At 41.5% G+C, this 13,745-nt stretch overlaps 1 protein-coding gene across 1 annotated transcript in view; it reads left to right on the forward strand.

Moving 5' to 3' along the window:
* LOC310928550 (uncharacterized protein) overlaps nt 1-13,745 on the forward strand; it is a 131,569-nt gene that overhangs the window by 101,145 nt on the left and 16,679 nt on the right. Inside the window, exons 4-9 of the mRNA XM_083891130.1 lie at nt 2,253-2,260; nt 3,244-3,270; nt 8,672-8,698; nt 8,784-8,810; nt 10,955-10,981; nt 11,891-11,917. Of these exons, the coding sequence (XP_083747256.1) occupies nt 2,253-2,260; nt 3,244-3,270; nt 8,672-8,698; nt 8,784-8,810; nt 10,955-10,981; nt 11,891-11,917 (143 nt within the window). The remainder of the gene's footprint in view (nt 1-2,252; nt 2,261-3,243; nt 3,271-8,671; nt 8,699-8,783; nt 8,811-10,954; nt 10,982-11,890; nt 11,918-13,745) is intronic.

Below are 13,745 nucleotides of genomic sequence, written 5' to 3' on the forward strand. Positions count from 1 at the left end.
CCACTATTTACTTTGTTTTATTTGATATATGGCATTTACACTGATTTAGGTGCACTACAGTGCCATTTTATATATTTCTTTATGTCAACAATTCGTATGGAAAGAAAAAAACACAAAAAGCAATGACCCTCCAACTTTCCCAGGTTTTTGTGGCACTCAAAGTCTATTTGTTCCCGCTGAGGATGGAAAACCTTAAATAAAGTTAAAAAATATATGGTTCCATTCGGAACAGGAGATCGGCAATTAAATCGAGTAATTTTAGCGAACGTTACTCAAACCTTTGGGACTATTTTCAGCTGCACTATGGTACACTATAGTCAGTATTTACAGAAGCATGACAGTGTTTGTGGGATTGACCCATTGCAGCATTGTAGTGTGTTTTTAATAGCTTTGGGACAACCGTGGTGTATAATTTGGGCGTTTTCATGGTGTTTGCTGACAATAGGAAAACATACAATCTCACCACACTTTAGCCCTCCTGACTATCGAATTACCTCTGTTATAACATAAATTAAGGAATTCTGGAAGTCCCTCAGGTGATCATCAGTAAATCAATGTTTCTGCTCTTGGAGTTTAGTAAAGGGGAATTCTCATCAAGGGAAAGCTGAGTGTTTACATCACGGTCCAGATCACGCACTCATTGGCGGGAGAGTCCGACTAACATGGTTCTGTTCAGGTTCTCTCGCTTGTTGTTTAGTTTAGCATCTTCGTGTTGTATTGTGGGGGGAAGGTGGCACATAGAGAGGAGGACTGTTTCATCCTCCTCCAGCGAGTTAATGACTCTGGGACAGCGTCCTACAAGAGCAAGAGATTTTCATTGTTCTTTTTGAAAAGAAATAACTATTGAGAGCGGGGATGAAAAACAGAAACACAAACCCCCGAATAACAACAAAACAGCAAACAGAGTTTTTAAGCGTCTTAAGATCCGCTTCCACTCGTCTCCTGTGTCAACTCTCGCTTGTTCTTTTCCCACTTTTTCTCCTTTTCTCTTCTGTTAACTTCAATCTTTTCTTCTAATTCCATCTTTTTTTGCCATCAGTCGTCAAACACACCTGTCTCAAGTTCAATGGTCAAAACTGCTGTCTCTGCCAGTTTGTTTGCCCTAAGTCTGGCTCATTGGTCTCTCACAGTGTCTAGACACGTTGATTGACTTGGTCTCCATGCCTCATAAAGCCCAGCAGCCCTCTGCTCTTCTTTCCCTTACACCTTCTCACTCCAAGCACCTTCCCTTTTTCATCCCCCCTGTTGTCTAAGAAATGCTTTTTACTTTGACTTCAGTGGTGGAGGATTTTCTGTGTCTTTGAATAGAAACAAACAAACCTCCACAAATATCCCACATTCGCCTCCAGGGAGTCTGCTTTCAATCTTGTTAAGTTTATGTAGATGTTTAGTGCTGCATTCATGCTGATGAGTTGTGCCGGAGCAGAACTGCGGTGGTGGCATCACTCCACTCTCTGTGCTACAGGGCTAGATTTAAAGACAAACAATCATATAAATTAGCATCGTGATAAGTTTAAAATTTGGACCAGAAAAATACAAATCAATCGTTAATAAAAAATAAATAAAAAAAATTAATGATTAATAGCGATGTATTCACTTAAGTTGTTTATTATTGCCTTCAGCTTTGCATATTCAAGAGAACTTTTTTAGAATAAGAATATTCCATTAAAGCCAAGACCGCTAAGAATGAGGAGAGTCCTTTGATCATTACTGTTGTTTTTGGTTAGACAAAGTATGAGAAGCAGAATGTACTTTCTGCTGTCGAGGCTCAACATCAGAGGATTTCAATCAGATCTGAAAGACTGCCTCAGAGAAACCTCTGAGACAGCTTCTTTTTTTTTTGAAAGGGCACAGTTTGCCAACACACCCGACCTTTTCACTCCCTGTCTGTCCTTCATCTAATACACCCATATCTTAAGAAACCAAAGTCTTGACGTGACTTTACTGTATATCCTAATGCAAAACATGGGCCCATTATACAGAGGCCTGTTTATCATAACATGTTGACCACAAACTCAATTGGCAGCGGCTCTAATGAGCTTGTTCTGTAACATATTTAGGTGGTTAATTACAGTCATCATCTAACAAACCGCATTGCATGTGCAGTTTTTTTTGTTGCACACCACTTTTCCGAGGAATTGATTGCTGTACAAACCAGAGGTTACCGTAACTCGCACATGCTTTGTTTCATGTGTCAGCGGAGATGTACACAGTTTATTTTCTAATGTCTCATTTCTCTTCTTCTGTTGCAGGACCGCCCGTAAGTACAATTCCCGTCTCATCCAGGTAGTATCCGAGTGAACTAAAACACAAATAGTGGACACAAAGCAGTCGCAGCTACATTACACACACACACACACACACACACACACATCATATAAACTGTACATGGCGCAAACAGCTCCCACAGCACTAAAACACAGATACACACAATGACACAGACTCATTCACACATGTGCATCCACAGAACACCAAGCAATAAATGGACCACCGAAGGAAGTGAGTGTGTGCATGTGTGTGTGTGTGTGTGTGTGTGTGTGTGTGTGTGTCATGGTGATGGTCAGGGGATTTCTAACATGTTAGTAGCATGTTATTCTCCTCTCTGGGAGTATAACTCATCTTGACACAAACACAGCAGATAAAACACTCGCGCACACAAAGACACACACACACACAGACTCACATATACAAATCATGTGGAGACAGCTGTTGCCTTCAGGTTCAGAATTCACATTATTCTAATTGCAATAGTTACGAGCTTCCCGTGTATTGTGATTTAGATTTTGCATTAGATTTTGTCTTTTTTTGGTCCACACATGGCAAAGATCAGCGACACAGAGGCAGAAACGAAACACGCTGGAACACTTTTTGGAAACATCCGAATCAAACTGTGTGTCCGGCCGACGTTGTGTTTTATGGAACGAAACTGCCTGCGCAGCTGTTTTGCACTAAAAATACATGAAATAATGTAGAATTTCTTCTTTCCTGGACATGCCCAAAACCCTACAAGTCACTCCACTCCACAAATTTAAAATCTGTCAGAACAGTCAGAGAACAGAACTGTTAAAAGTTACTTTTAAGTGTCAAAGGTTAATTATTCTCGTCTCATGTCCGTAGCATCATTATCATCTCCTAGAGTAAATTAAAGTATATACGGTCACATGTGATTTAAATGCAGCGTTTATGTGCATCTGTTGGTTTCTGTTCTAACTTGCTTCATGCTTTAATCTCTAACCTCACCAGGGCAAGTCTGGACGGGATGGATACCCGGTAAATTTGATTTGTTATTTATCCTGTCACTCTACAATTCACCCAATCATGATTCTCCCTTCGTTCTTTTTTCCAACTTTTCTCACTGATTCATTGGACCTACTTTTTCGTCTTTTCTTTTTTTCCAAGACATTTCCTTTAATCAAATCACTGCCTGCTTTCTTGCCTCCTTCAGCGACCCTCAACACTTGTTCTTCATCAGTAATGTAACCTGCCCCATTACTGTATTCAAAGACAAACAGGGAAAGGCTACAGTCTGCAGTGGGAACATGAGCATCAAGGTGTTTGTATTTCCCCTATGGCAGTTTGAAATATGACAACTTACTGACTTGGGGGCGGAAAATGGTGAAATGAAACATATGGTGCACATAAGAAAATGAGACATGAGAAGCAATAAACGTTCAGGTGCAACCCTGTTCAGATATGATCAGTGAGTGTAAACCGCCATGGTAATGTTAAACATACATCCACAAATCACTGCTTTTGAATTGTGTTCAATAGTCTGAATTACTACTGTTCTGAGAGCCTGCTCTGGTGTTCTCAAGAGATATAGTGGCCTCTAGTGGCTGAGTGTATTTCTGTTTTTTTTTAAACCTCATGGCTCTGCTGCTCATTAGTCATTTAACCATTGTTAGAGACTCATCAGGTGATACACACACAGATATGTCCTTATTCCCCTGCTGTTCAGGCTGAATGAGCAGCTGAGCATCTGTGTGTATAATGTGGTAACTGTGAGATCTTCCATCCCTGGTTAAGTGTGACAGTGCTGTCTCTACAGTCATAGTTGCAACCCACAGCTGTGTCCCGGTGTTGTGTTCCATGGCATCGTGACGTTCTGTGTTGTTTTGTCTTATCGGGAATTCTGTGGGGAAGTTCATTCCCCATGGGGCTCTCTCCCAGTCAGATTCCCAGTCTGCCTGGCACAGCTCAGGCCTCCTAACGGGAAATGTCTGCTGCTAATTACACACAGGTGGACCGGGTGCACAGAGAAGTCCGTCCATATTTGCATTTGTTTGCTTGTGACTCTGTTAGTCTTTGTCACTCTATTCATAGACATCCCAAAGGCTGTTAAACTGCAAAACATCTGTGCAATAAAACATTTTTCATCTTTAAAGCTAGATAATCTGAGTAATCCATCTTTGTCTAGTTAGCGTGAATAAATCAATCTTAATGGTGCTATAATTTCAGAAATTAGACAACAGGGCTCTGTTTTGTGTAAGCTCCCTGTTATGATGCACATGTACGGGGATGTTGACATGGGAATCTGCATGTATGACAGTACATTAATCACACACACTTTACAAAGAGAGCACTGGTTGTTCAGGTTTCCAACACTGACGCTTAAAAAGGGTCAATCCTCTTTTTTGTGTGTGTCTGTGTGCAGGTATGTATGAACTCAGGGTTCATGATCATCTCTTTGACTGTGTGTGGCACAAACGTCTCATCAGACTAATACATGCAGCAGCCCACAGAAACACCAGTTATATGGTAACGCGCATTAATGACATGGTTTGTTAGCATTCGAAGCACAACACTGGGTGTGTGTGTGTGTGTGTGTGTGTGTGTGTGTGTGTGTGTGTGTGTGTGTGTGTGTGTGTGTGTGTGTGTGTGTGTGTGTGTGTGTGTGTGTGTGTGTGCGCACACGCCTGCATGCGTGTGCGTGCTGATGTATGTTTTCTCTCCTCATGTCACCTCTTCCTCTCATAAATCACCGGTAAGGGGTTTGGGTTTCAGAAAAGAACCTTCCCACTGTCAAACAATCTGAGTCAGACAGACTGACAGAAAAGTGCGCCGGGGTAAACACACACCCACACACACACACACCAGTTGGTTCTCATTCATATGCATCCCCAGCGTGCCCAGCCACTAGCGTGTTTATACGAGAGTGCCAGTCTGTGACAGACCATGCCCACCATTGTTCAGCCTTCCAGGCTGCTGAGCACAGATTAAAGCCAGACAGTCACCAAACAACATGTCAGTAATTTTCTGTCCCAAATCACACTGTACTCTGGTATGCTTTATTCTGCTCTCTGGTTCTGCAGATGCAGCCACTGCGTTTTTTTTTTTTCCCAAAAGTTATGTATCACTACTTGTGCTCTTGTAGTGCTGACATGGGGGGAGAGGTTTGTTCTCGTGGCAACGGGAAAATAGGTACTGAATAAAATTTGGAAGGGTGTTATGGATCACTGAAATAGAGGAAATGATGATATGAAAAGATAAGGAAGGAAAGTAGATCCACGAAAGAGGCAAGGCTTCCTGAAACGAGCAGCCTGCTCCATTTTGACATCCCATAATCGTGCGTGCTCAGCCTAATGTCTGCATCTAGCGGAGACGTCTGCCTCAGCATGCAGACACAAGACTTACATCCTCAACAGTTATAGGATAATTACCAGTTTGCACCATAGGAAGCACAATAAAAACAAAGAAGGCGCGTCTCACCCCAGATTAAGAGACACACACACACACACACTTGTGTCAGCATGCACATACTCACACATACATGAACACAGACAGAGACATATGCCCTCCTGCAGGACAAGTCGGTTTACAAAAGTATGTTTAAACCACATCTAATTGGTGGGAATTCTGAGTCATGTCCTCTTTTATTGTGTTATACACAGTTTCACATACACCATTTCCCTCACATTTACTCAGGCCAGTTTCCTCTCTTTTTCTTAACAGTAATCTCCACATTTTTCTTCCATCATTAGTTTCTGGTATGAGATTTTTTTCCCCATCCGTGCAGCCTTGTTACTGCCATTTAAAAATGAAAAAACTACCAAACCACACATCAAAAATCTGTAGTTTATTTCAATACATATTTGTCCATATCAAACCCACTGGACCATTTTGCCCCTAGGTTTCAGTGAAAGTTTTTCCGCTGTTGCTGATTTAAGGCTCATATAATTCAATGCATCTTATTAACCTTAATATAACTTCCTGGACTGCCTTGATATTGACTTATTGCTCCAGGTAACCAAAGTTTTTCTGTTTTATTTCCTTTTGTCAACGTGAAGTCCGTTTTATATTATGCATTCTAGTTCAGGGCTGAACAATTGATCATTTCCAAATCAAAACACCATTCGAAAAAATGTAGGAAACTGTTCATATCGTTATAATCAATAGAGTTTCAATACAGTTGTGGTGATGCAGATGCGCCATCACGATGTAAATCTACACAATGAAAGGAATCTTGACTCAAACAAATATCGCAAATCAAAGGGCAATTGCAGCGAATAGCGTCAGAAACATTGCAATTTGATATTCCCAACCCCCCCCCACATTGTTCAGTCCTGCTACTGGTCCTGGCAAGGTCAGTGTTTATACCAGAAAAAAGTCTGGGAGAAGTAACATAAACACATGCACACACACACACACACACATATATAGACACACTGAGCAGTTCACAGGCCACTGTGCACCTTGTTAGCAGCCATGAATCAGTCTTTATTTTTTCCTCCATTTAAGACTCGGCAGCAGCTATCGACCTCACCATGTTCACCTTGCCGACTCATCCTGATGAGTCAAGAAGGAGCCAAGCCCTGATAAATGCTCCCAGATGCATATACGCACAGTACTGTATAGCAGCGCGTGCATCCAGAGACATGGTGGAGGATATTTCACTGGAGCTTATTCTGAGCCTCGTACCGTATGTGCATACATTACTTGATGGATACAATGTGCTGCGTTTAATAGAGTGCTGAAACTAGCACCTGTCTAGTATTTTCGAGCGTCCAGTGAAAGAAATATAGAGCTTTAATCTCAACACTTGTCTCAGCTTTAGACTTTCCTGGTGAAATGATTGCCGTCCGATTTGTTCCAGTCATTTGTCCGTCTGGTCTCAGCCACCTACTGCCAGTTTCACAAGAGGCTCTTAATCAAAAAGACATCAAGGGCCTCAAAGGCCTTTGTCTTTATTTTTACAAATCTCTTTCATACAGACTGAACGCTGCAGTTTGTGATGAGAGTTTATAGTCATGCTGGCCTGTTATTGGACTTAAGTAAACGGTCACATGCACTCTAAATGAAAGCAGCTCCCTGTCTTAGTTTTCTCCGCTTCCTTTCATCCGTATGTGCCTACTGTTCATCCAACAAAGAAGGCAGTGATGACACTGTGGTAGGTTTTCACCACAGGACCCCAGGACAGTTATTCTACCCATGGGTCTGGTAAAAAAAAAAAAAAAAAAAAAAAAAAAACAGGGAGCTGGAGAAGAGAAAAGCTTATGTTATGTAAGCCATCCATGGCCGGTGACGACGAGTGTAAATGTTGGCCACCAGGAGTGGAAGGTCTGAGCAACCGACAACTCAGGGGACTCTGTGAAAACTGTTAAGTGTGGTCATTAAGAAGGGAGTCACCATTAGCCTTCACCACATACATCACATTTAAGTGTTTTTTGGAAAGTTTGATCCAAGAAGATCTGAAGGTTTGAGCCTTTGAGCCGAGTGTCACTACGCGGAGGAAGTTCAGTGACTGATCGGCTGTTTTCTTTGAGTGTAAAACCTACACTGCTGTTTCAGCACATGGGTGAGCTGCATAGGCTCCTTTTACACACGTAACTGCCTGTTGGATTGTCTCATCAACACAAAGGTTGTGTGGCAGATTAATACAGCTGGACTTAATCCACCCGCAGCTTATCGTGTCGGACACCAAGCTGAAAATCTGAAAATGATTATAAACGACAACCAGCTGGGAACATCTCAGAGTCTGAGCCACACACACGTGTCTGTGCAGCTATCTTAGTGAGACCGCTCATAGACAATGCATTCCCATGCTTAACTATCACAATATAATGCCTAAGTCTAACCTGTAACTTATCCCAGGACCTAAACCTAAGTCTAACCCTGACAAAATGTACACACACAGAGAGAGAGATACAGTTAATGGGGCAGGACAGTTTTCCATTTTCTACTTTTTTTTATCTTTATCTTCTTCACTTTCCAGTAATTGCATCTGCTTCTACTCTCTTGTAAGCCTTTCTCTTAGTAGATTTGTTTTCCACTTAACTCTTAACCACTTAACGTTTTGCCAACCTAAGGTCACTTACATTGTCTCCGAAGAGATAAAAGAGACAAGAGACAGATATGCATTACACAAAAAATAACAGCTGCTTTGTGATAGTTTGGGGTATTTTTCAGAAGGATTAAATTAAACCAAACAATGTCTTCATTATGTTGTTTATTCTGATGTTTTGAAGCCAGTCATTAAGGGAAACGTTTGCAGATATATCCATGTACATGTCTTTCTAAGACTTATGTAGACATTACACATGTATTAGTCTCCTCATGTTTCTTGGCAAGTATTCCTCAAAAATTCTATTCATGAGCTTCATAACTTTTCCCTTTTTTTTTTCTTCCATAATTTCTCCTTATCTGCCTAAAATGTATTTCTCTTCTCTGACAGGGTCCTCTGGGCTTGGATGGAAAACCAGTAAGTATTCCCATCCACACTTGTGTAAAACATGCTTTAAGTTAAGGATTCTAATTTGATTTTAATTCTGTTTCTCTTCTCTCAGGGTTTACCAGGTCCTAAAGGAAGCCAGGTACCCCTCACACAACTGTTGAATCACAACTCAAACAACTCACACTCAGGGTTTGTCTAATAGGAAAAGTGCACAGTTAGTTGGCTTGTAAAACAGGCGACAGTGTGCTATGCCTTGTAAATCCTTTACTCCTATGGGAATTCTGCAAGTGAGTCCATGGGAGCCATCTTGTTCCTTGTTCCACCTCTTAAAGGTAGGGTTGGAGATGCTGGAAAAACTGTTTGAGCAGGCTATATTTTGAATTCAAAGGTCCAAGCTCCTTTCTTAAGACTTGCCTCAGAAGCTACGTCTCCAGAGCACAGGAACACTCGAGCACGGCGCAGCAACGGAAACTTTCGGTCCTTTTTCGATAAGTTTGGTTGCAAACTTGTTCAATTGACAATGTGATGAAGAAAAATAACAAATACTAAGTTAAGTTAAGTTAACCTACCAGTCCAGTAGAAACAGGGTCACCATCACATCACTTTGCAGCTCTTTCTGGGCTCTCAGTTGCAAATGCCGATGTTTACTCTGGTCTTGGATCGCTCTGCAACAGCCTTTTTCTGGGCAGCAACGTTCCCCCATAAAATGGCTTTGATTTGCAACCAACTCCTGTTGTTGCCATCTTTTCTGCCATAACGTTGCTGCAACTGTCTCCTTGGGTTTAGCAAGCTAGCATAAGCTCTGGCGATGTCTTCTGCGCATGCACGATTAGTGCACAAAGAGGGGTACGTGAATAGCTGGGTGGGAGGGGCAGATGGCAGTTTGATTGATGCATCACGATCCAATTAATTTGTTTGGGTCGTTAAATATGATTGGATGGTGTTTTAAGAGGCCTGTCCGTTCCGCAGCTGACTGACATGTTTAATTTTTTGACAAAACATTAATGAATTGGTTAGAGTCAGGTGTGAAGAGGACTTTAAGCAGTACAGTAAAAAAATGCTCTGGAAAATGATCTCCCACCCTACCTTTAATCAGTCCAGGGCTCAAGGCCGTTACAGAGTCATGGTTCAACTGAGCAGAGCACCTTTCCCCTGAAACCCCGCCCACACACACCCAGGTGTAGCACGGAAAGCAGCAAGCAGAGCGAATGGGTTACACACCAGTGAGAATGAGAGTTTATAAGCTTCAACAGAGGCTCTTTAAAAAGTCATTATAGCACCCTCACCCCTCCTTAAGCCTGTTTCTTTTCCTGATGAGAGAGCAACGAGTCATCTGCTGAAATGTAAACTCCTCACAGCATAATGAGAGCTGTTTGACTAGCTTCTTTCCAAACACCATTAGACCTGTTGTTTCCTGCTTAAGTAGACGTCAAGCTGAGTCAGTCCTTTAAGAGGATTCTCCCAATTATCAAGAGTGTGCAGTAAAAAAAAACACTGCAGGTTTTCAGTCGCCCTAGTGCTCAGGGGCTGTTGGGGGAGATAAAAAAAAAGCTGTTTGTTATTGTTTTATTATACTGAAGAGCACTGTTTGACAGAGAGGGACAGACATGGGATTGAACTAGAGAGGGAGACTTGAAGGAATGACATGAAGGCTGTAAGAGGTACGATCTGCCCACTGTTTTCACTTTTAGAGGCTCCACGGCTGAGATCAGTGGCAAGTGGCCAGTTTCCACACGGTCTTCTCTTTCTGTCTCTCTGTCACAGTCACAGTGGGCCTGTAGTCAGTGTGCGGCTTTGCGGTGCCGCCACAGTTGGCGTCTTTTCGCCACTTGTCAGCAGTGGACGGGCAGTGAGACGGGCAGATGCAGAGATGTACGAGGACACATCAAGCCCAAACTGGAAGGAAATTGTTCACCTGCAAGCGTGATGTCCATGAGACTTAAGTGCAGAGGCTTGTTTTGAGGCCTGATGGTTTTAGTCCCTCTGAGACGGAGATAAGTGGAGAAACAAATGAAACTTTCAGTTTTATCTCTAAAAGAGAAGGGATTTCCATTGCAGGCTCATGCCATATGCACTTATTGGGCGATATGCTCAGACAAAAGTGACTTTTGATTGAGCAGTCTCAACGTCATGGCTGCATTAAGTGGTATTACAGCCTTTCCTTTCCGTTTGGTCAAATACTCCCTGCTGGGTGCCCGCTGATGATTTATTGAACTATGGTGCTCATACGATGAGTGATTTATCTTGACCAACTGCTTCCGATTTTCTACTTTCCACCCACAGGGACCAGCCGGACCCAAGGGAGAAAAGGTATGCTTGTGCTTATTTCACTAACTATGCAAGACAAGTCAGTGGTCTGTATGGATGTGTACAGGGATTTAGAGAGAGGGCACAGAACCACACAGGTGTTCACTCCAATCGCCCTCCCACATTCACGTTTTCACTGCAGGCCCATCAAACGAGCCATAGATTACATGTAGTTATGTAGGAGCTCATATGTCTCCACACATTCTCACGTCAAGGCACTAAACAGGTTTACAGGCCTTCCGCAGGACTCAATGATAGCCAGATGTGTTTCCCGCTCTCTGAACCTCCGCCCAGCCAAGGATGGAAGCGACCGAACGAGCTACCAAGAGCTGGCAAAGCTCCTGCAGATCTGTGCATATAGGATCATTTGATGAGAAAGTTCACATGTCTGTGTGTGCGTGTGTGTGTGCGTTTTTGCACTCGAGCGAAAATTGTCCAGATAAGCACGACCACAAGAACAATACAACTGCAGTAAACAGCATCTGTCAGACCAGGACTCAGGCTTGATGAGCAAGGATCACAAATGACGAATGATGCTGAGGTTTGGAAAATTGGCTCCCTTCATGTAATCATGTTACAGGGCCGTGATGAGAACGGGAACTCCAAATCCTCATCAGAGAAGCAACAATCCCCAGCACGTGCGCTCCCGCTTTCACTAAACCTATCACATCCCGGCAGATGATTCCAATTGTGGCCTATCGGATGATTTACACAGTAAATGTCAACATCCTGAGCTGGTTTGAGGACAGATGACCTTTAAGCTGCTTCCTTCCCATAGACACAAGTATTAGTTTTTAAGTCTGTCTGACACATTTGTTCTACAGTAGCAGTTTTATGTTACATGACTCTTCTCGTGTGAATATACAGAGCTAATAAGTGCTGACAATTTCCACTTTCCTGTTTTTCTCTCAGGGTGACCAAGGAGACATTGGGCCACGGGTAAGTCATACATTCTGTCGCTGTCTGGAAAGGTTAAATGAGATGCTTTGAAGATACAGTATGTTTCACGTTTACTGAGCTGGCAGAAAAGACATTTCCTTTCAACAATGTTTTGTTCTTCATAGAGCTTATATATTTGCTTTGACTGTAACTTTCCTTCCAGTTTTACCCCTCTTTCTATTCTTATATTTTCACCATTTCACAACATGAAAAAACAAGTTGGGAAGTTTTTTCAGTGTCTTTACATTATTTATTGACAGAATAACTATCTTATCTATCATTTAAAAGTCTTAGATTAAAGAAATTTTAAATTTAAAGGTGCCATGTGTAAGAATGTGGCCAAAAACGGTTACTACATTCAAATTCAAAATATTGAGGTCTTTTAGGTTTCCTTTTCTGACAACTGGCAACCCGTGTCAGTCTCTGTGACATATTAGGAGGATTTTATGGCCAGTTGCTTTAGATTTATTACATAATGCACCTTTAAAATTTTAAAATTAAAGAAATTCTGTAACAGGGTAAACTAGAGAAATAGAATATGTTAATATTTAACATGCATGTGCAACACAACAGTAAAAGAGGTTTATTTAAAAGGGTAAATGTTCCATTGGTGATACAGTTTCAGGAAGACATTCCTTAGAAAGAGACTCTGGGAGCCAGCATTTAAAAGACAATATTAACAAGGCAACTGAAAGCAATTGAGAATAATATATAGACACAAATGGGTACAATAAGACATTGCTGCCACTGTTAACAACTGTGTTTTAAGTGTATTTTTAAAATGAGCTGACATATTTTGCAGACTTTGGCCATTTAGGAAGTTTCCGTTGTTGAAACAAAGTAAACCGTTCCCAAACGACCCTGAAATGTGTAGCTGCTCTACAGAGCAAATGTACATCAGAGATATATTAAGGCCCATGAACATTCCGACTTTTATAGACAGTAGAGTGTCCATTGACACACACAGGAAACCAGTGCAGTGATTTAAAGACCAATGTAATGTGCTCCACTTTTCCTGGTGTCAGTGAGGACTGTGGCAGCAGCAGTCAGGATGAGCCGCAGCTGTATCTTTGATTTTCTTTTTTTTTTTTAGCTAAGTCCCACAAAGACACTGTAACAATAGTCTAGACATACAGAAAAACTGTTTTTCTGTATCTTGTTTGGACAGATTTTTTAAATAATTTGATTAAATAACTGCTCCTCTGGGCCACTGTTAAAAGGCCTGCCTGGACAGAATTACTGTCACTGTCTCTTGTATATTTGATGCTGTTGTTGCATTAAATCTTTAAAGAAGCTTTCAGTGTGAGCACAGCAATGTTAGTTTTTTTTTGTCTGTTCGCGACAGTGGTTAAGGTGTGTGCAGTATTGCTATACTGCAATTGTTTTGACTGTTTTGTTGTTTTGATGTGGTGATATAAGGGTGAATAATGCACAGAAGCTGATTTTTACTGAACAATGTTTCAGTTAAAAACATAAAATTAAGATTTTCCTGACAATAAAATCAGTAATTAAAGACATTAATTGAAATAATTGACTTCAGCCAGACACATGGAGACATATTAAGCTGTTCATCGCAAATATGAAGACATTTTTCAGGAAGACAGACATTATAAGGTTTCGAAACCTTTCTTTTTTTTTTTATCTTAAAACGACTCATCATTTGCTTGTCACTGTGCTGATGGATGTGGGTCGACGAACATGATCAAACCCAGGTTACAGTATACGTATGTGCAGATTACCCTTTAACACTTGAGGCCTGTTTTTCACTCATTCAAATGTGCAGTGTGTTTATCCTGAAGGAACGGCTCAATGGCTTCCCCCGGCAACT

This window comes from Microchirus variegatus (assembly GCF_963457635.1).
Source record: "Microchirus variegatus genome assembly, chromosome: 6".
Taxonomy (NCBI): Eukaryota; Metazoa; Chordata; class Actinopteri; order Pleuronectiformes; family Soleidae; genus Microchirus; species Microchirus variegatus.